General features: G+C 49.4%; 1 protein-coding gene and 1 long non-coding RNA gene across 2 annotated transcripts; one reads left to right on the top strand and one right to left on the bottom strand.

Annotated features, from left to right (window-relative positions):
* The first annotated feature begins 260 nt into the window (after positions 1 to 260).
* On the top strand, positions 261 to 14,970 carry LOC125085167 (uncharacterized). The gene is made up of 3 exons (XR_007122793.1): positions 261 to 343; positions 13,139 to 13,290; positions 14,854 to 14,970. It is a non-coding gene; the product is annotated as an uncharacterized LOC125085167 (long non-coding RNA).
* PNLIPRP1 (pancreatic lipase related protein 1) lies at positions 6,595 to 21,860 on the bottom strand. Its single transcript, XM_047703415.1, has 13 exons — positions 21,838 to 21,860; positions 21,670 to 21,718; positions 20,928 to 21,082; positions 20,288 to 20,413; positions 17,913 to 18,047; positions 16,499 to 16,607; positions 14,913 to 15,032; positions 14,694 to 14,813; positions 13,049 to 13,167; positions 12,154 to 12,283; positions 10,539 to 10,647; positions 9,775 to 9,942; positions 6,595 to 6,717 (listed from the first exon to the last, which is right to left on the bottom strand). Exons 2-13 carry the CDS (start codon positions 21,716 to 21,718, stop codon positions 6,654 to 6,656), a joined length of 1,404 nt encoding a protein of 467 aa, XP_047559371.1. The 5' UTR covers positions 21,838 to 21,860; the 3' UTR covers positions 6,595 to 6,653.
* Positions 21,861 to 23,040: the final 1,180 nt, after the last annotated feature.

Below are 23,040 nucleotides of genomic sequence, written 5' to 3'. Positions count from 1 at the left end.
AACAGCCAGGTGCCGCCCTGCCATTTTTTTTCAAATTGACGTATAGTCTAGATATACCACAGTGCATAGATCTTAAGTTTAAAGTACAGCATAATAAGCCTTGACAGCTGTGTACTCCTCTGCTAACGTCCCGGGTCAACATAAAAGATGTTTCCAGCAGCCAGATGTTTCTCTCATGATCTTTTTTTTTTCCCTCTCATGATCTTTTAGCATCAAGCCCACACCCGTGCTTTGATTTCTATCACCATGGATTAGTTTGCTCTGTTCTAGACTTGCTTATAAGTGGAATTATAAGCTTCTTTCCCACAACCCGTTTTTGAGATCCAGCCATGTTGTTACATGTGTGAGTAATTGGCGGGTCACTTTATTACTTTTAATTACTTTTTATTAGCTTTCTGTTACTGTGTCATATTAATTTATTTTTAATATAATTAATTTATTTCTACGTGAATATATCAACCCAACCACAGTTGGGTTATCCATTCTTTCATTGGTGGACTTGTGGGTTCTTTCTAGTGTGGGACTATGTGGAACGATGTTGCTAGGAACGTTCTAGTCTGGATCCGGTTTTTACAGTCCTTTCTCTCAGGCTTATACCCAGAGGTAGAACCGCCCAGTCCTGTGGCGTGTCTATACTTAGCTCTAGAAGATGCTGCCAGACGCTCTCCTGAAGTGACTGTTGCTCACAGAGTCCCACAGGCAGTTGGGTGAGAGTTCTAATTATTCCATATTCCAGTCCTGCCCTTGGACCAGTCCCAGAAACACTGACGTTGCCAGCCATTTCCTGAGGGTTTCGAGTGTAGAAAACGGCTTCTTTTTTTTGGGTGACACTCCCTTCTGAGAACTCTTGAGGTGAGCTGAGGGAAGCTAAGGACTGAACTTCTGTATCTTGAGTAGGTTTCAGAGAAGTTTCTGGAAAGGATAAAGTGATGATGAAGCCTGACAGGGATGCCTGTGCCTCAAAGTGACCCCAAAGCCTAACGTTGCCCCTGGCGGTATCCAGCAGTGGAGAGAGGAGGTGAGGTCCAAGGTTCATGAAAGACCCCAGTGAGGAGCCTGGAGTGACATTAGGCTGAATGGAAGCCCGAGACCCGTGATAAGGCACCAGTGTGGTTACCCATTACTTTTGAGAAAACCCGAACTCCTTACCATGGCCCTTAGGGCACCTGGACCTCGCTCCCCTTTCCTTCCTTACCTTGAGACTTGCTCACTGAGCTCTGCACACGCCGGTCATGGGCCATCTCTCTTGAAAGTGTCCATCTCTGGGTCTTTGCCTACTCTGTTTCTTCCTGAAACACATGACCCTCTCTCTTTAACCTCGGGGCTCCCCTTCAATGTCATACCCTCAAAGATGCCTTCTTCGATGTCATACCCTCAAAGATACCTTCTTCAATGTCCAAAGAAGAACCAGACCTTTCTGGACAACTATCACTGTCCTTACTTTTTCTTTCATAGAACAAATCCCAGTTGGTAATTTTATTTCCATGATTATTTGTTTGGATCTTGCCTTGATGGCAGGGTCAAGTACTCTATAGGCATTTCTGTCTTTAGAGCCTAGCACGGTATCTGGTAGATTTGGGGTAATCAACAAACATTTGCTGGGTGAAAGAATGGGACATTGGAAGCTGATGACTCATTGGGTTGTTGAGCTGGATAACTTCCAGATCTTTCCTGCCATTTCCTCCCTGCTCTGTGCCCTGCTCCATGGACTGCCTCCCTAGGCTACATGCTTTTGGCCTTCTAGTTGGCTTGAGCCAACTGTAGGCACCATAGGGAGATCAGAGGGCAAGAGGAGAGAGAGGTTAGAGTATTTCTTCCCAGGCTCCCTCCCTTCTGTGCCATTGGTTGGACAATATCGGCACTTATTTCTCAATGTAGGGACATTGTCTCTGCACCAAGCTGCCCCCAAGGAGGGCTGGGCACCGCTTCCACAGTCACCAGTGGCCGAGGGCTGGCACTGCTCGGTGCTCCCATGCATCCCAGAGCCTGACTGGTCTCTTTGGGAGGGTGGCCCAAGACAGGACAAGGCAGCCCCCCTCTCCTCTCTGGGGGCCTGAGGTCCTGAGGTCTAACGTTCTGCCAGCTGTCTGTCCTGGGAAGGCAGGGAAGGCCAACACCTGTGGGAAAAGATGTTTATTATTCACATGTTGGCAGGCACCAGGGTCAGGGCCTGGAGGAGCCCTCCGGCTGCTACAGCAGCCGCCCAGGGAAGGGGACCGCTGGGTTCTCCTTCTCCTTCCCCCTAAGGTCTGTTGAAAACGGTCTGCTTCTCTCCTTCAGCACCTCTTCTGTCTGTTCCCTCCCCTCACTCCCCCTGCTCTCGTCCTGCAGCAGCTGGCTGGTCTCACCTCTCTCTCGGCCAAGGCATCTCCCCTCCAGGTCTCTTCCCCAGTCTCCTTCCAGCTTCGATCCTATGGGGGGGGCTCCTTATTGCCCTCAGGGGTGTGTTTGGTGTGTTCTCTCCCTCACTCAGGCTCCTTGGTGTGTGGCTCCAAGTGCTGGATGCTCTTCCAGCCTTGAGTGCACAACAGTGAACGGAACAGGCTACTTCCCTGCTCTCAGGGACGGCCGGCCCCCTGGGGCCCCAGCACGGATCACCTGCAAATAAATACACAATTACAAACGATCAAAGGCGCTAAGAAAAAGAAAAAGCACACCAAGGAACTTGTACGTCAATTGTATAATTTGGGCTGTATGCAAAGAGAGTAACTTGGGGATATCCGGTGGACAGGGGTCAGAATTTAACAGATCCCGAGGTCGGGTATGTGAGGTTGTAGGTTGAACTGTGTCTCTCACCAAAAGACATGTTGGGGGACGCCTGGGTGGCTCAGTTGGTTAAGCAGCTGCCTTCGGCTCAGGCTCAGGTCATGATCCCAGCGTCCTGGGATCGAGTCCCGCATCGGGCTCCTTGCTTGGCGGGGAGCCTGCTTCTCCCTCTGCCTCTGCTGCCACTCGGCCTGCCTGTGCTCGCTCTCTCTCTCTCTCTCTCTCTCTGGCAAATAAATAAATAAAATCTAAAAAAAAAAAAAAAAGATATGTTGGGGTGTTGGGGTCCTAACCCCCAAGACCTCAGAATATGACCTTATTTGGAAATAGGATCTTGACAGGGATACATGAGGGAATTAGGGTGAGTCCTAATCCAATAGGACTGCTCTCCCTAGAAAAAGGGGATATCTGGACAGAAAGACGCGGACACACAGGAAGAACGCTGTGTGAACACGCAGACATTGGGGCACAGTTTCTGCCAGCCAGGAAGCACGAAGAGTGCCAGCAACTGCCCGAAGGAGGGAAGCATGAGCAGATTGTCTCTGCACAGCCCTTCCGAGGAACCGAGCCGGCACCACCTTGGTTGCACCTGTAGCCTCCAGAACAGGGAGAGAATGAGTTTCTGTTGTTGAACCGTGCGGTCCGTGGTACCTGTGAGGCAGTCCGCACAGACTAGTGTGGCCACCACGGGGGCCTCTGCCCAGCATGGCTCCAGCTGCTGCCCAGAGCGCTTTCCCACCCTGCACGTGCTTAGACGGGAGGGCTCAAGGTTCTGGAACGGACCTGCCTATGTCCTCTTCTGAGCTCCTGCACCTGTAGTTGCCCTGTCAGGGATGGCTCTGTAGTCCCCCCACTCCCAGAGATGCCCAGGTCCCCCCAGGCCGTCCTCCTCCAGTCCTCTCAGGGCGCAGACGCCCCTCCCCTCCAGGTCTTCCTTCCAGGGAACAGACTCTGCTCTCAAAGCCTGGGACGTGCATGTCTCTCCACTTTCAGACCCAAATCATATTCAGACCTGAGTAAATAAATACGTGGGTGTCACCCTCGCTAAAGATTCTCACACCCCCTGGAACATTCCCTTAACCTCATTTCATGGCACATTAACTCGGGAAACCACGGTCTTGCTGCAAATGACTACAACAAGGAAAACTTTGTCTCTATAACTGGTTATAAAACTAGACTATCCTCAAAATAAAAACACAAAGGCCACCTGGGTGGCTGAGTCAGTTAGTGTGTGCTCTGGCTCAGGTCATGATCTCAGGGTCCTGGGATTCCAGGTTCCACGGTTCCAGACAGAGCGAGGGGGGGATGCAATGCAATTTAGGAACTGGGCCTGGTTGTAACTGGTCAGTCAGAGCCTGTGGCTACTATGAGATGGTGGGTCGCTTAACGAGCCTGTGTGCATTCAGCTCGCTGGTCGCTGTGGGCCCTTGTGCCTTGATCGGGTTTCCACTGCTGAAGCCTCTCACCTGGAAGTGGTCTCTACAGAAACTTCTTGCTCCAGGTCACCTGGACTGGAAGGTGGCTTGACGGGAACCCCGTTAGCTCAGTGCCTTTTCCCTTGCTTCCAACCAGACTGAATGTCCTCTGGGCTTTATGCTTATGAACTGAATGTGAACCTGGGATATTTTCATCACCACACTGCCCCACTTTTGCCATATAAACAATAAAACAAAAACAAAGCCCAATCAAACTGGCCCCAAGGAGTACCTGAAATCTGGAAAGTGGACCCGAGTTGACCCGGGCCACACGGGCACTGCAGGTGGACCCCCTGGGTAACTACAGAGAGCCCTGAACTCCCTCTCTCCCCGGGATGGTGTGTTTGGGTTGCAGATCTGTGGGGCTGAGCTTGGTCTTCCCCTTGGTGTGGGGAAGTAGATGCCCCATGACCACACTGGTACATAGCAAAAACGCACAGCAGGGATCGGGAACCTGCTGTTCTCTGCCTTCCTGGGAGTTTTTTCCAGCTGTGTATCTGATAAGAGGACATACATTTGAGGAAAAGGACGTGGGAGGAGAGAGCAGGGGCCTAGCCCCACTCAAGCTGCAGGTGGGACGCAGGTCAGCCCAGGTCTCCTGTGGCTCAGGGCAGTGCCGGGCTGAGTGCCCATGATGTGGCCCACAGCCTTGGGGATTCTCCCTAACTGGCTTCCTCCCACTATACCGCATACTTTTCTCAGTTTTCTCAGTTTTGTTTTAAAATAATTTTTCCCCAAGTCTTAAGCCATTTCTGTCAGTCTGGAGAGCAGGTGAAGCCGGTTGTCTTTGACCAGAGAGAAGGGCTCTCACGGCCAACCAAAGACCCCCCCCCTTCCATTATAACTCAGTTCCACTTGCCACCTTCACATGATCCTCATCACCTCTTCTCTGCATACCTCTAGGGCCTCCTCCTCGTACCCAGCCTGCAGTCTTGGTAGGACATCTTCCTGCAAACCTGGGCCTGGAACCAACAGCTCTCTGGAGACTTCCTCATCTTGCTCCTCCCACTCCTGGACCACCCTGTCCTGGGACATGCTTGCTTTTTGTACTATCAGGCAGCGTGGTGGTGTTAATCTAAGTGCTGGGCTCCCTACAGCTGTTCACGCCTCCAGGACTGAATTCAGGTCTTGTGCTTCCTCGAGTTCTAGAAGCTGGTGCAGAGCTAGTGTTTGGTGCTGTATGCGGAGTCTACATTCTACTGGTTGAGCTCTTCTGCCAACATGGTGTGGCCTTGCTCAGGGGGTGGGTCCATGGCCAGCGCTGGGCAAAACTGTGACAAAGGGGCCTCTGGCCCAGGCTTCGTGTTCTCCTGTTAGGTGCCCCCACCCAAGGTCCTGTGCCTCCCTCTACCACCACCATCATTCATCCTCACCCTCCCCATGACCACTGTGGCTGAGCACTCACCTTGTGCCCTTCGCTATGAGACCCTGACTACAGGCGCTCCTTTAATCCTTACCCAGCATATGCTTTCAAAGAACAATCTGGAGTTTGAATTCAAGTTTTGAATTCAAATTCAAGTGTGAAGCTCAATCAGAGCCTGATGTGCCACCAAGGGTGAAGAACAGAGAGGCCACGGCACCGAGACGGTCGTGATGGGATGTGAGGCCTGGTGACCAAAGGGGAGTCACTCAGGGGAGGTGGTAACCTTCCTGGTCTGGCAAAGCTCCAGGGAATGATTACGGGATAGCCTGAAGGACACTTTCTCCTGTGTAGGTGGGGCTTATGGCAAGTTCTGATTGGCTGAGTTCTCCCCGGTGACCCTAGCTGATGGATGACTGAGAAGTCCCTTCTCAGCAGAGGGGTGCCCAAGGTACTCCTCCCAGAAGCCATCCTTCCTCCGTGCTGAGCCCTGCCCTGGGATAGCCCCTGATGGGGCCCAGGAAGAGTAGGGGCTGGAAGCCTGTTTGTGCTCAGCAAATACACCATCTCTGGATGCTGGGGCATCTTAGACCTCACCAAGACGCGGGGCTGCTGGGTAGCTCCATCACCACAAGGAGGCCATGTCATAGCATGGCCTTTCCAGTCAGGGGAATGGACCCCCCAGCCCCCAAGGGGCCCCGGTTCACTCTGTGCTTGAACACCTACCTCCCCCTCTCTGGGCCTCCATTTCCTCACCTGTGAGATGAGGTGCAGGACTATAGGCTCTGCTGAGGCCACCATACGCCCATCCCCCAGTCGTTCTGTGTCACCCCCTGAGGTGAGGAGCAGACAGTGGACACGAGGACCACGACCACGGTGTGTGGTCAGAAGTCAGTGGCAAGAAAATCAAATGTCTGGAAACACTTGGGACTTAAACGATCGACTCCCTAATGTCCCCAGGGGCCAGCTGACATCAGTGACAGACGTTGTGAGTGGGTAGATGCAATAGTGGTTTTATTGCTGTAACACAGTGACCGGATGGCACCTGGACGCTAACAGGGTGTGAGGGTGAGCAGAACGTCCTCCTTCACCGTGCTTTCGCTGCAGAAGCTGTGCCTGCAGACAGCAATGAAAGCCTCGTGAGTGCTGGCAGCTTTACGTGGAGTTTCCAGTTGTTAAGAAACGGTAATGGATGATTTTCAATTCATAAGGAATGAGGGGAATACTAGGGTTGTAGCTTCAACCAGTCCCTGGAGAACAGATTGGAGCTTGGAGCTTCAGGTGGCTGGTGTCTGGGACAAGGTCCCCTGTGGGCTCATCTGCGACAAGGTCCCCGAGTGGCCCCGGTCTCTGGGACCTCAGTCTGACAGGACAGTCAGGACTTGAGACAGCAAATGGACCTCTCACTGGCCTCCTTCTCCACAAGTACCCGTGGGCCCTCCTTGAACATAGCAGACTGGTTTACAGATGGGCTCGCTCTGGACCGAGCCCCTCGGGAAATGGGATTCGACCTTCTAAAAGCGACAGTGAATTGAGCTCCTACTCACTCCTGGCAATGGCGCTGAGCTGTGGAGACTTCACCCTCACAACCCATGTGTGAGGGGGTGTTACCATGAGTCGCCCAGAAAGGAGAGGAGGCTGAGGCACGGAAGGTTCTCAGTGTGCAGAAGAACCAAGGTGCAAAGACAGGTCCAGTGTCACAGTCCACATTGTCCAGGACGGGGTCATCCTTCACATCTCCCTTGACCCTGCCTTCCACACCTGGACTCAGTGGCTCTTTCTCTTTGGGCTCCCCACTCCCTGCCTTCCAGGGGTGACACGGGGCTGGTTACTTGAGTCTCTGAGCCTCCGTGTCTTCATTTGCGGAAGAGGACACATTTCCCTCCCGGGATTGCTGAGAATCCCGTGTTAATAATACAGCATGTCATAACAGTAAATGTAAAAATGTATAAATTGATTTAAAACAATGCAGATGGAAGTGACCATCATGCCTGTTATTCCAAGAACCACAAACTTGTTGAACCTCATCACCTTTGATCTCTGAGGCTTTGCCGGGGTTTCTCCCTCATCTTCACCATGGTCCCTTTGAATTTCATTTGTCTTTCCTTGCTGCCCTGACTCTATCCCTGATCCTACTTCCTGTTCTCCACACCTTGAGCCCTGTCGCCTGTGTTCGGGGCTCCCCCCGCCCCTCACACACCAAGCCCATCGCCCCTGCTCACGTCCTTCCCAGCGGATATTCCTCGGCCCAGGAGATCCTTGTGGCCCCCTCTCCCCTCCGTCACTGCCTCCCCTGGCCTCCTGGCTCTGCCTTCCTCTCCAGCCACACTCTTTGGGCTCCTCAGGTGAGTTGTTTCTTCTGTCATTGACTTTCCATGTGAACCTGAGGTCCGTGGTGCTCAACAGCTATTGCGCAAACTCTTTGAGAGCAGGCTCGACCTTTGCATCTCCTACTGTTTGCCAGGCATACAGTAGGTATTAATAAGGTCAGACAGAAGGTGGGGAGAAGACGCTGGAGGCGGGGAAGAAACTGAGAGAGGGAGAACTACATTCTTCTTTTGAAGCCACATCACTGTGGGGAGGAACTCTAGTCAGCAGGCTCCTTAGTAGGACTTGCAATCCTAATGGGGCCACTGGAAGAATTTGCAGGGTATCTGAGAAGAGCTTGGACTAAACTCTTGATTTTCCAAAGCCTCCCAGTGATGATGCTGATTTTTTTTTTAATGTTACTTACTGATTGTTTTACTAACAGCAAAATATTTGAGTAATTTGACAAATTCAACTTTCTTTTTTTTTTTACTTCCCAAACTTATTTGTGATGTTTGATGCTGTTTTGATTGAACTCTATTTTAAGAAACCTGATGTCCAACATCTAGCTTCCCTTAAGATAGATTTCCTCTGCGGTTGACAGGCGGGGGACTCAGGGACTCAGGGGAAGAAGGGACTCAGGGACTCAGGCCACTGGAGGGTCCAGGCGGCAGTTGATGGACTCAGGGCCTCAGGGGTGGCCTCAAGTACATTCTGTTCCATTTCTAGAAAGTGCAGAAAGTCATGACCGTTCCTCAGAAAACCTGGAAGCTACAATGCCCTGACTGATTTGGTCTTGTATCTCTTTCCTTCTTCAAAATCTGCCTGTGAGCAAGTCATCACCTGGAACACTCTGCATTTTTAAGGTTCTAATGATACCATCTTCTCCTGACACCATTTTAACCACACAGTTCCAGGATCCAGGCTCCGGTCCATTTCCTAACGGGGCCTTGGAAACTCACTTTAGAGGCTTATCATCCTCTGACGGGGGTGGGCAGGGAGGCCCCGGGTACACCCGCCGCCCGCAGAAGGCTCTCCACCGACTTCCTCAGTGCCGTGCTCTAGCTGAGAGAGCCTTGGGCCGCTGATCACCTGGCTGGACCAGTCCCTTTCTCCTCCCTGACTCACAGGCATAGGGAGGACCCCACAGGGGTCATCCAGCCTGAGATGTGACTGTGACATCGGCCAACCCACCCTCGCTGCCTGGGGGAGTCACATTCTCCGAGGCCCGAGTTGAGCAACCTCACCTAACCTCCCAAACCTCAAGACCATCAGTGATCACGTTCCCAGGATCCCCTTCCGCAAAGAGACCCCAGAAGGGTTCTATTGATGACAGTTTTGGTTCCAGCCTTGGGGACAATCACTCTGCTCCCCTCAGGTCACCGTGCCCACATCCCTCCAGCTGTCACAGCAGAGGACACTGAAAGTCAGGAGAGAGATTCTATAAGGATCACTACCTCAGCTCTCCCTTGTCCTATCTCAGATTTTATATCTTTTCCTCAAATTGCTTTTTTTATTGGCCTGAAATTTCATGATCTTCCCCTCTTTAAAAGGTAGCTACTCTTTAGCTTATACTTATAACTTTATACCCTCAGAAATTATTTCTTTCTTCTCTCTCTCCCTTTTCCTCTTTATATTTCTTGAAGGCAGGTGATACCATATGTATCCTTCTCAGATAGGGCTGGGAACACCCAAAAGCAATGCTTTATGCAGCCTGTCAATTGTTTGCCTGCAAAGAAAGGACCCCAGGTGGGTAGATGGTCTTGGCTCTTCTGGCTGAACCATGACTACCCTTGGGGCAACTTTCTGTTACAAACACCAATCTCTACCAACATCCTTAGGCACAAGCCAGCAACGTATACATACACTGTCTTCTCATCTCCTTTCTGCACCGTGATCTTGGCCGCGCCCACTTTGGGGAAGGTTGGGTTTACCACGTGGTTATTCCAGAGAAACTTGACTTTCTCAATCGTTCCAACATCGAGCTTTGCATCAAACTCATTGGTATGGGTAGAGCCTGGTTTGAGAATCCCCCTAGAAATAAAGAGAAACATTCCCATGCATGGAAACAAGCTCTAATGACAGATGAAGGCCAAACCACTTTATTCTACTCAAGATTAAGGAGATTAGTTTTTAAAAATTAATTCTCAAATAAAGGATGGAGAAATGGAGAAGCCAGTTATATGCCAGCAGCTGCACACTATTATTTGAATATTGTTTTCTCAAACTCAAGTTAGTTTCTACCCAAAATGTTCTTATGGAAAACTATATTATTCCTTCCTATTATTTTTTCTGAAATAATTATTTGTATAGTAATAAGTTATCCACTTAGTTTAACCCAACAAGCATGTGTTACTACACTAATCGGGAAATATGACATCTGGGGTAATATTAGATATATTATTTTAAAAATATATTTTTAAAAATGGATCTACCAAAAGAGAAAAAACTAAATGCCTGGATTTATAATTGAGAAAAGAAAATTGTCAGCAGAAGTCTGAAATTGACTTTACCACCTAAAGTAAATAATTTAAAATCAATTGATAAAGAGACGTTAAGCATTTCAGTACATGGATTGGAAGGCCGTGGACATCAGCCAGAGAGATGAGAGGCTAAAAAAGGAAACTCACCTGAAGACATTAAATTGATGAGTGTTTCCCTTACTTCCAAACAAAGCAACTTTGACCTGACCTGTGGCCATTTTCCCAGACAGTGTTAGAGAAACCCCGTACCTCCAGCCTGCACAGGGGATAGAAAAGAGCTCAATTCATTCATGAACAAAACGGTTGACCCAAATTTCGGAATCCTGTCCCCACCCCTTACAACAAGGCATCAAAGTATAAGAAGTCCTTCCTTTAATCTACACCTCAAACCAGGCTCTAAGGAGAAGTATGTCTCTAGCAGTATCCCGTCTAGACCCGTCCTGCCCAGGAAAGGGGCCACTACCCACATTCAGCTGCGTAAATTTAAATGCAAATCAAATCAGATCAGAAATTAATTCCTCATTCTTACTAGCCACATTTCGAGGGCTAAATTGCCACATGTGGCTACCGGCTGCTGTATTGGACAGCAGAGAACATTTCCATCATGGCAGAAGCTTCTGCCGGGCAGTTCTGCTCTAGAGGGACCGTGCTATGAGAGGAGATGAAAAGAGAGGGGACACGGGCTTATTCCCACATTGGGAGAACTGACCCAAGAGTGCAGTCCTGCGGGCACAGGAGCGGAATCTGGGTACTATCTGTGCAGCCCCAGGGGCCCAGGTGTGTCCAGCAGAGAGTGGGGCTCAGCTCTCACCCAGCTCTCCGCCTGCCGTGCTGCCTCCGTGCCCACGAGCACGCATACACACAACTACACACATATAACCACACGCTCACACATACACGCACACACACACAGGCATACACACACACATAACCGTCTTGCACACGCACACATAAACACAGGCACACAAGCACACAGACACATGCACACACCCACACATGTACACACACATGTACATAAACACACACATCATTTGCTTCACTCCTACTCAGCTTTCGCATCATCAGAAGATTGTCCCTGCCCCTTCCAGGGTCAGGTCCTCAGTCCCAGGGTGCCACAGCAGTGACCCGCCATGTCCAGGCCGAGGGCGGCTGTTTGCTCAGTTCCCACCTTCTCTGCCGAGGCGTACAACTCACACATAGACCACCTCGCGCATCCCTGCACGCCCAGCGTCTAGCGTGGTCTGTGGTCCATAAATCAGTGTTGGTTGAGGAATGAGTATGTGGTTTTTTGAATGTTTCATTTGTTGTTTTAAAATATGGGCCAGCATTTCATGCATCCCTACAGCAGTAGAAGGATTGATGAACCAGTGTCCTTCTTAAAAATATGTAGAGTGAGGGAAATATTCTACATTTTGATTGCAGAGATGGTTACCTGGCTCTTCATCTATCAAAACTCATAGAACTCCACACTGCAGAGAGGGGTGAGTTTTGCAGTGTATAAATTGTATCTCAATAAACCTGACTTCAAAACCTAGATGAGACATATATTATATTTATGTCTTTCTATAAGCACAGTGTCTTTTTTACAGACATGCAGACTCTTTCCAAATGCTTGGCTGAGTCTTACATGGGATCGTTTGGGCAGATGTGTCCTTTCACTACCAGAATGTGCTCCGAGTATTTCAGGTTAGAGAAAAGCTCTTCGTGTCTATCAGAAGCTAAAGCGTCTTCACGTGGGTGAGCAGGACAAAGTATAACTTACGAGCAAAATTGCTGGAATCCCCTGTGTTCAGGAAGAATTTCTGTGGCTCGCCACTTGTTTTGCTGGCAAATTTATCAGCGTAGTGGCCCATCTGGGGGCACCCTTGATCTGGGCAAGGGAAGCATTTGTTCTAAGGAGAAGAGAGACATTAAGCTATAAGGTGTGAGTCAGTCTTTTTCTGACCCAAGCATCTCAGGGAGACATTCTCCTACAGCCTGAGTTCCTTCACCTGTAACAGGAAGGAGATGGGGATAGATGATGTCTAACTGACTTTCACCCAGGACAGGACTCCCGAGACTGAGGTACATCCGGTCAGGATATACAGATGCCTGGGTCCCAGGCTAGATCAATGACCCCTCCCATCACGGGATGTGCTGGTGAATGATTAACAGCTGACCCCGGGACAAAAAGCCTCCAGCGTAGCCTCTTCCAGTTTCCGTGGTGTAAAGACGCCGCTGTCAATTTCAGAGGCCAAGCCCCGAGCTGGGCATCTAGAACACCAAGCATCCAGCTTTCCTTCTCTCTGGCGTATGAATTCTTCTCTCATACGTTCTTCTGTCCTTGCTCTGTCCTTGCTTTGCCCTTGGCAGAAATGCACACCCCTCTCATCCTTCTAAATTCTATGAGTTTTCAAGCCAGATTCAAACACTGCCTTTTGCAGGAAACTTTCTAGATCATTGAAAGGATGGGTCTTCTGATTTCCCAGTGTCTTCCTCACCCACATGTCTTATCTAGAATTTTAGCCACCTCCTGCCCAATTTTTTCCCCCCCTCTGCTTCTCAGGATCATAAACTCAGAGGGACAATCCAAGACAAGTAAGGGATGGTCAGACCCTGCAAATGTCCTGGCAGGACAACGGTCCCACAGAGGGACTCAGAGAGGGATGATCACTTACAGACTCAAAGGCCCTGTAGGAAGCACAGGGATACGAAGCAAACCCATCAGGGTTGAGGATGCTCTCTGAGTAATACTTATAACTTCTCAGGTGATTGCAAGCCACAAAGTCCCGAGTTCCTGGGGAAAGAAAGGAGGAAGTCTGCAAAGGCGGTTGGGGGGCCAAGAATTTCTCTCGTTCCAAGGGGACAGGTTCCAAAGTGGAACCACATTTTCAGAAATTTAAGGTAAGGTAAATTTAAGGTAAGTCCACAAGAAATGACAGTTAACATAGAGAGCCAGCTTTCCATGTGACAGGCAATGTTCTGAGGGCTCCACATGCATTGTTTCTATAATCCTCGCCTTTCTAGGGCGTGGGTAACATAGCATTCCTAAGTACAGAATGATATGCCGATTACAGCCTCGGGTGTGCAGATTATAGCAAGGAAGGGGCAGAGCTGGGGATTAAACCCAAGCCCATCTGGTGCTCGAGCCCCTGCCTCTCACCATTGTGCCTTCCTGTGTCCCAGGCACCAGGCTGGAGGTCCTTGAAGACACAGCCAGATGTGACGTGACTTCTCAGACATGACAAAACCAGGGCAAGGACAATTAGGACGTTGTCGTGCTGTGTTTAGGTGAATAAAAGGGAGAGTCGAGTAGCTTTAGGTAGCTCTTTTCTCTTTTTCAGAGCGTCTTGCCTTTCCTGATCACCTTCCTTGGCCGCTACAGCTCCTGTCAAGGGACAGAGGTCACAGCATACCTGTTGGACGTGCCGTGAACTTGCTTGACCATTACTGATGGAGCGATTAGGCAACCCTATCCATGTAAACCCTCAGAAGGCTATAAGAGACGAACACATAAATTTGCATTCTTAATATTGGCTTTGATGGCATCCAAACATGCTGAGATATTTTGATCAAATTCAATAAAAATCTATACTCCTTACATATGGTCGGACCACTAAAGGTTTAAACCTGTGTGGTACCAAGTGATGAGCTGGGCTGAAAAATTCACTTATCTATTGTCCTTTTGACCTGATTAGAGGTAGAGTCTGTATCTGGAGGAGGACCTTTACCCCTGGAGCATTCCACCAGCTATAAGGATTAACCACTTCGAATAGCAGTCTCCGCGTAGCCTTCCCTACCGGTGATGGTTTCTCATCCCGACCCAAAATAAAGGAGTAGTGACTCTCATTGAGCAGATGACTTTGCCGTGGAAATGACTGGGGAACATTCTCCTTCTGGTTACAGAATTGAAGCCAATTACTTGTACTTGAACGGCACCATTGACTCCCAAGGAAAAATTGGCAGAAAAATCCCCTTAAAACCAGGATGTCTGCTTTCATGGTATTTCTTTTCTTCATTAGGTAGCTACCAATTGATTGCTGGAGTTATGGCTTTAAGCAAGGTTTTGTCATTCTTTGTCGCTTGTACAGTCCAGGACACCCACGACAGTGTTTTAGGGAAGTATAAAATCCGTAGAGCAGAGATATAACAAATAATATGTAGCTGGATTTTTTCCAGAAGTAAAGTCTAGAAGGGGGAATTATATATTTTTAAAGAGCAAGGTGTTTTCATTTTGGAGATTTGCCATGGAGGATTCTGCTTCCTCCCCACCCCCCAGGCCCCTGCCCCAGGAAGTGATGCCTCTCTCTGTTCTGACTTTACCTTCCCAAATGCCATCTAGGTCCACGATCTGGGACAGGGCATTCTTCTTGCATCCTGGCATTTCTTCTCCTCCATTGGGGAAGAAGTCAAGGTGACCCATCTCTTGGCTTGCTCCAAAACCTGAAAGGTTTGGAACAGCAATGAGCTTTTCACCATACAGGGCTCCCTTGGTTAAAACACAATGGCACATGCTTGCAGCTGAAGCATCATTGGACTCACCCAGGAAGGGGATCAAGGGGGCTGCATCTGTGTGAATCACATCAACAAAGTCAGCGTCGGTGGGATCCAGTCGAACCTCTTCAGGAGTACCCTGGAAGCTTGCTTCTACAGGATCCAACCCTAAAAGAGATGACCAGTGCTGCAGACCAACAGACCTGGCTGTGGGGACCAGCAGGACCACGGGGTACAGTTGCTCAGGCTACGCATTGCTCAACCCAAGGGATGCCATACTCTGCAGTGCTATGACCCTGTGCATGGAATATAGGGACAGAGAGTTTCAATAGTTCTCAGAAGAGGGCTCCAGTGCGTGGATAAAGGCAGGTGAGCCAAGAGATTTACATTTGTCTGACCAAGGATTTTCCCCCCACATTACTGTCTCCCATTCACTTGCAGATCTTTCTTCTTTAGAGTTTTTTTCCCTTCTTCTCAAGTTTGAAGAAAAAAAGGACAAGATAGTAAAGTATCATAGTTAAGACCACAGATTCTGGAACCAGGCATCCTGGCTCTAAATCCCTACTGAGCTCGTTCTTGGGCAAATGGCATGACCTTGGGCAAATCATGCAACCTTTCCTGGGGGCCTCAGTTTCCCCATTTATAAAACCCGGGTAATAATGTGGTTATACTAAGATTAAATGAGATAATATAGATATAGCTTTTAGCACAGTGCCTGGCATATCGTCATGGGCATATGAGTAAAATATTGGTTATTATTATTTCTTCCTTCGTGGCAGGGCTCCTGAATTTGTCAATAGCTCTTTGGTCAGCTCTTTGCTCTTATGGCCAGAGCAGCTGAAAAGGCATGAACATAATTGTCTGTTGAAAATAAAAGGGAGAACTATAACGTAGAGGCTTGCTTGAGCCGCACGACTGCAGAACTGGGTTTGAATCTTAGTTCCGCTCCTGATTCATTGCATGATTTGGGGCCGGCTATCCAATTTCCTGAGCCTCTTTCTTTAGTTCTGAGGATTCAAGGAGAAAATATAAGGCCCTTGGCATAGCATTTGGGGTAAACAGGCATTTTGTCTAAGCTTGCCATGATAATGACAATAGCATTATAGTATTATAATGGTATTATGTAGATGTATTTTGTTGCTGTTATTACAAATTAAAGGCTTTGCCTGGGTTAAAGGAATGCTCTGTAGGACTGGTGGCTGGGTTTCCTCTACCAGCAGAGGCTAAGGAAGGCTGTGACTCTGCCCTTGATTTCAAAGAGAAGGGGGAAGGGACTAACAATGTAGACTCTTAATTATGTTCGTTCGTGTTCACACTAGCTTTCCTCTCCGTTTTCTTGGGTACCCGGTCCTGCTGAGCCCACACTCTCAGGAAACACGGATCTAGAGAGGAAGGATGGGGGCAGAAGCAGAAGAGGCTAAAGGGGAAGAAAGGGGGGACGAAAGCACCCTTTGCCCTTCCACAAAGACAGGCCTCTTGGGGGCATCCTGAAATGTCCTGTGCTGGCTCTAAGTGACTCTGCCACAGCCGAGGGGACAGACTACTTTGGGCCAGCTTTTAGCTGGCCTGTAGGTTTGCACCACATTCTGGGGCTACTGGGAACAAAACCTGTGGTCCTGCCCTTCAGGCCTTACCTGTAATCCTGCCCAGGCCTGGAGTCCTGCTCCCTGCCTCTCCAGCCACGTGGGCTCCCAGGCTGTGGCCGATGAGGTGGACTTGGGAAGGGGAGTAGCTATAGTTTGCCTGGAGAAGGGAGATGGTATGTTCAGAACATTTTTGTGCTGTGGTTTTTCTAACAGGCCAACCTGACGTGACTCCTCTGCAGAAAACCTTCTGTGGCTCCCACCGCCCTTGGGATCAAGCCCAAACTCATTACAAGGGCCTCGGAACTTTCCTGACTCACCATTCATTTTTCTAGATGCTAGCCAAACCCTATGTGGAACTTTCAGGTCTCAGGTACGTCGTATTCCCTTATCTCTGGTCTGGTGTGAACCCTTCTTCCTCTCACTGTCCACTCCCCAGCCACGTGCCCAGCTCATGTCAACACAGCTGGACATCAGCTCTCAACTTAAATAATCTCTCCCTGGGAGACATCCTTAATCACTCCCCCATCCCCACTCCCCCCCAGCCTGGATTAGCTGGCCCCCAAAAGTTCCCATTAAGCCCTGTAGCCCCCCCCATTAAAACACTGATCACACTCTGTTGTCATGGCAAGTCTTCACCATGAGCTCCCCTAGGATGGGGATGCGTCCCCTCGGCCTCTTAGCAGAGCTCCTGACCCTGTGCTACCCCCTCCCCACAATAGTGCAGAACAAACGACATAAAGCTACAAGCGTTAGCACACTGGATCTCAGAGGTGTTCACCCATTTGTACTCATTCCTGGTTCCTCAGAGCTTCCAGAACAAGCACCACTGGTTTTAAGTTTTGCAGGGGTGCATAGACCCCTTGACTTTGTGACAGAAATGGCTGGAGCCTTTATCTGGTATAAAATAGAGTCCAGAGGAATGAGTGACTTCCTTGAGAGGATTAAAGACTTAAAGAATTAGCCCAAATGGAAGAGCAGGGTAGATAAAAACAGCTGAATTGACTGTGACGAATGAAATTCTCGGACATCAACAGGACCATCAACAGGGCAAATGCACCCCCCCCCACCGCTTTGGTTCCATGTGGATCTCCTTGGCAATGCCATGTTTGCCCCACACAGGGTTCACCTGGTATTGGGGGGGGGCCCTTGGAGCTGGACAACTCTGGTATTACCCTGTGCTGTGCTTTGTGGGGGAAACCCTTTGACCCTCTTTGGCCTTAGTTTTTACATCTGCTGATAGAAGATGATAATAATAATCCCCCCCCCCCCAAGTATTAGCTATTACTGACTTTTCTTCCGCTGCTGTGTCATTATTAAGGCAAATTCCAGTTATAGAAGTAAAATTCTGAGACAAATACCAGTTCCAGTTCTTTTTTAAATACCTAACTCCCAGCTGCATCTTTAGCCCACAGAGGCCAGCGGGTGCTGCCTCCCTCAGCAGCAGCGCCGCCGGCGGACTCACCGAGAGCATGCCGAGCAACTGGGCCACCTGCGCGCCCACCACCCGCACGTTGTTGGCGGCCTGCGTGTACGTGGTTTGGGAACCTTTCTTCCAGTCCACACAGATGCAATTCACTTCCTCGACCTTGAACATGTTCTGGTGTTGGAGAAATGCCAGGATGTTAATCACGGGAGCACGCGAAACCGCATCCAACCAAGGGCTCTGAAATGGTCGCTAAGGGTTATTGCTAAGGGTTATTGTGTCTTGTCCTCGCTGGGGCACTGGGACACACTGGGCTTTGTTAGGAAGCCTGCCGTCAGCTGGGAATGAGCCCTCAGAGAGCTTGCTACAGGAAAGCCAAGTCCATTCCCTCTCTAGCTGGCAGATTAATTCATAGCTGGCCACACCCTGGTTTTCTTTGACCAAATTCAGTAAAGTTGATCGAGTGGTGTGGAAACAAGGGCATCGTTAGAGGAGCCGTGTTTGGAAGCAGAAAGCTTTCGAGTGCGCTCTCTGATGGCCAGGGTCTAAATGACTTTGTGGATTTGACCTCTAGCCATCCTCTTAGCCTCGTGGCAATGTTGCCAATGACTGATCTTGCCTTCCCCCCAGGCGGCTGGGCATTTTAAGTTTTGATGGTCAAGATAGCACAGTATTTCGTGGAGGAAACACACCGAGCAGCTACTTGAAAAACAAAATGACACTGACTTAAAAGAGATTGAAGAATTCTTAATGCAAAACTTCTTCCAGGATGTCAGAGAAGCTGATCTATCCTTAGACCATCCTGACAGGCAGTACTCGCGACCAGCTTGAGTTTAACATGGTGCTATGAATTTAAAATCCACTTAGAATTGTTCACATATGTGGGGCGCCTGGGTGGCTCAGTGAGTTAAAGCCTCTGTCTTCGGCTCAGATCATGATCCTAGAGTCCTGGGATCAAGCCTTGCATTGGGCTCTCTGCTCAGCAGGGAGCCTGCCTCCCTTCCTCTCTCTGCCTGCCTCTCTGCCTACTTGTGATCTCTGTCTGTCAAATAAATAAATAAAATCTTAAAAAAAAAAATTGTTCACATATGTGATACTAATAAGTGTGGTCGCACACACAGAGAGACCAAGAGCTGTTTCTCAGGACCTTTCTTTTTAAAGTGTCCCTGAGGGATTTCTTACAAACCGGAGGAATTTGGGGGTGTAAACTGTATCTTACAGTTTATGCACTAATATCCTTATTAACGAGGGGCCCCTGGGCGGCGGTGACTCAGTCAGTTTAGAAGCTGACTCTTGGTTTCGGCTCAGGTCATGATCTCGGGGTTGTGGGATTGAGCCCCACGTGGGGCCCTGCTCTCAGTGCAAAGTTGTCCCGGGATTCTCTCCCTCTGCTCCCCCCCAAATACATAAATAAAATCTTTAAAAAGAAGATACTTATTAATGATGGGAAAGAAGAGGTAGCAAGAGCTAAATGCCTGATAAATCAAGGTCAAGTGCAGAATGACTTTAATTTTCTAGGTTTGTAACTTTCCCTGTGGGCATTATAGATGGGAATTATAATTTTTTTATTTATTATTTATTTGACAGACAGAGATCACAAGTAGGCAGAGAGGCAGGCAGAGAGAAAGGAAGGGAAGCAGGCTCCCTGCTGAGCAGAGAGCCCGATGGGGGGCTCCATCCCAGGACCCTGGGATCATGACCTGAGCCGAAGGCAGAGGCTTTAACCCACTGAGCCACCCAGGCACCCCATAGGTGGGAATTATTAATGTGTATGGAAGGTGGGCTGCTAAGGTACATTCTTAGGTATGTAAATAGATTAGGTCTGAAAAATAGATTGCATCAACGTACGCACAAAAGGAAAGGATGATGGTATGTCACGTGTGCGTGTGCCTGTGCACGTGTGTGTGTGTTCTTCCATTTCCTGTCCTTCTAACCAATAGATGCTGTCTTACATACAGTTTTGGCACTTTCTATTCTGCCATTTGGTCTCCTGGTCCATGGTAAGTTCTTCATTTCTCAAATAAATGGTTGTAGCAACACATCATCTCAGGGAATTGGGAGAGGCTTGAACAAAAAGAACATAATCCCTCACTTACAGGCAAACGAAATGCCCTCACTAAAACCAGAAGCATATCTTTGGCCCTGATTTAGCCAGAAGGAAGATCGTGGACATGTGTGCCCGCACAGCCAATGCCACCGCTTCAGGCCATGGATGTGGTCCAGAAATGTGGAAGTCAATTCTTATTTTTTGCAAAGAGAGGCATTTTAGTTGCATAAAGGTAATCTCCTATGTGGGGATTCCATGTTTTCAAGCTCATCTGCTGTGCTTGCTGAAAGGGGCGGGAGGTGTTAGGGGATGGGGTTGGGGCGGTGGGGGGGGGGGGCAGACCGTGGGGCTGGGAGCTGGCCCCTACCTTGCACATGTCCAGCAGCCAGCTCTCTTCTCCCTTGTCTATGAAGCCATGGATGATGAACCGGGTCTTCCTGTCTGTTTGAAAATTTGATGCCTCAATGGTTGATGGATCAGAGGGAAGAAGAGTCTGTGACAAAAGCAGAGTTTTGCATTTTTTTAGCCCAGCACTCTGCCAGCCTCTCCTTCCCCATCTCTGCCTGTCCCAATGCCATGATCTTTCTGAGCTTAGCACAAAAGCCACCTCCTCCAGGAAGCCTGCCCTGACTCTCCCTTTCCTGCCTGCTTCTGCCCCCATTCCACCCCTGCTCAGTCAGGTATTACTACCTCCACTGGGGCTGGAATATAGCTCACAGTCTTACCTTCCACAGGGTTCTTGGTAGATGGCAAGCTCTTGACCCCAGACCAGACTCTCATAACCAGTTAGAGGTTCTGGCAAATGTGAACCATTCATTCTTTCGAGCCAACATTTTACAGAAGACCTACTCTGTCCAGATCTGGCTAGGCCCAGGGAGCAGCTGGAGGGATAAGGTGGGACAGAACGTGGTCGGGGAGGAGGGTACAGAGGCAAGGAACTTTTGGTCTGCAGGGTGGGCACTACCCCTTCCCCAGTCACAGTGACGTTAATATGACAGAGGTCTCACCTGAAAGTTGTCTGGGTTCTCGTTGGTGTAGAGCAGGAAGCGGGTGCCGATTTTCTCGGGGCTCCAGGGGAGAACTTTCAGGGGTCTGATAGCAGTCCCGGCCCAGGGTTCCGAGTCAGAAAAGCACCCGATTTGTTCATAGCAAACTTCCTTTGCTGTAGAGAAAAGATGAATCTGCTCAGGGCTCAGCTCCCCAGACTCTAGGAGGTCACAGCTGTTGGGTCCTCACTCCCTTGCCTGGGGGACAGCCTGAAGACAATGGAGACACCCTGCCTCTCTCCTCACTCTCAGGGCCACCCTCTGATCTGGGACCAGTGCCACTGAATCCCACAGAGACCCCGGCTGTGCCGCTGCTCAAAACCACCATCAGAGCAGAAGCAGTGTCCCACCCTAGCTCCTCCGATCGATTTATTTGACTAATGGGGTAGGGCACACCGACAAGTCAGTATGTTAACCCAGGCAGGTGTTTAATGCTTTACCTAGAAAAGTCAAGCCTAGAGCACCTGGACATGAAGACAGCTCAGTGCAGTGATGCTCTGAAGTGGGTCCCTGTCAAAGTGCCTACCTTCCCAGGCAGAGTATCAGCCCCACACCCCTGCCCCACTACCCCTCCCCCCTCTGGAACCTCAGGGTCATTTGGAGCCACTGAAAGCCCTGCCCCGCCCCAGGTTAGGCTTTCTTTGGCCAGTGCTGAGATGCCGCATTTAAGCCCTTCCCAAGCCGCAGGTGCAATGTTTCCTACCTTTGACTGCTCCCAGCAGAAAAAGCGCGATTGTCCAGAGGATCTCCATCTACAATAAATTCGGACATTCTCAGCCTCACCAAGCATTACCAGAGCAATGAGCACAGAATCTCAGAATTCAAGGCTCTCTGCTTCAAACCCTGCTGGGAGGATGCAAAGGGGACTTACCCTGTGGGACCGTCCAGGCCTTCCCTCCCTCTAAGTCAAGGACCCAGGCCGCCTTTTTATACTGGGGCCTTATCATCTGGAGCCACTTCAAGGAAACAGCAATTGATAATGGAACATGCTGTGTGCACTTAGTATTGTAATCTGCCCAAACACACAGAACAAGGCTAGTCACAGTCGCCAAATCTTCCCACAAGTCTGGGAAGATGAAAGAATGCTTCATTCGAAGTAGATGAAAGTTCCCTACCTTGGTACCTATGTACCTGTATGGGTAATTAGGAGCCAAGTGGGCCCCACTTTCTCATTTTCTATTTGTTCACCAAGTAGTTTACGCAGCCCAGGAAGGACGCGGCTTCAAGCCCTATTAGTGGAGGCGGCATTTCTCACTGAGAATGGATGGGCATGCCTCCCCCAATAGCTGAAAGTTCTGATCAAGAAAATCTCCTCTCTCAGTCTGTCTGTCTGTCTGTCTCTGTCTCTGTCTCTCTCTAAAGCTCTCTCTCTGGCAGTCTAGTACCCGAGCACAGGAGCTTTGGAGACAGATTCAGGAGCCCTGACAGGAGCCTATGACATAATCCCCGTTAACTACCTGTTCCAGTGATCAGTTGCTAAGTAACGAATCAACGCAAAATATAATGGTTTAAAACAACAACTGTTGCTCTATTATCCTATTAAGATTGTGAAGAGTTAGGCTCGGGAGCCTCGGAAAGCCCACGTCATCAGGCCACGTCACGTCTGTGGAATTTCCCCAGACGCTCTGAAGCTTGCACACCTGTCCTACGAGACCAGGCCCCAGCGAGGCCATCATGAATGACCCACTGACCTGTGCATCTGTGAGGAGCCTGGCCAGTTCACACCACAGGCAGATAAGCCTTCACATGGCAAACACCACTGGTGCCCTAGCACCCCCACACCAAGTTAAATATGCCTGAATGTTAAAGTTCATGTCTCCCTAAAGAACCAAAATTCTGGAAGATTCCAGAAAAGACTCCCCCTGGGGTCATAAAGAATAGCAGCCAATGGTCACCGAAGCTTCCTAGGGCAGTCAGAGCACTGGGCATGTATTACCTAATTTATGTCTTCAACAACCCCATGAAGTGAACATCATTAGTTGTCCACCTTTTTGAGTGTGGAAACTGAGGCACAGAGAGATAAGTAAATTGCTTCATTCTGATAAAGTCACCCAGGAAATGAGTGATGGGGTGG

Source organism: Lutra lutra, chromosome 14 (genome assembly GCF_902655055.1).
Source record: "Lutra lutra chromosome 14, mLutLut1.2, whole genome shotgun sequence".
In the NCBI taxonomy this organism is placed as follows: domain Eukaryota; kingdom Metazoa; phylum Chordata; class Mammalia; order Carnivora; family Mustelidae; genus Lutra; species Lutra lutra.
This window is presented reverse-complemented; position numbering and strand designations above follow the sequence as displayed.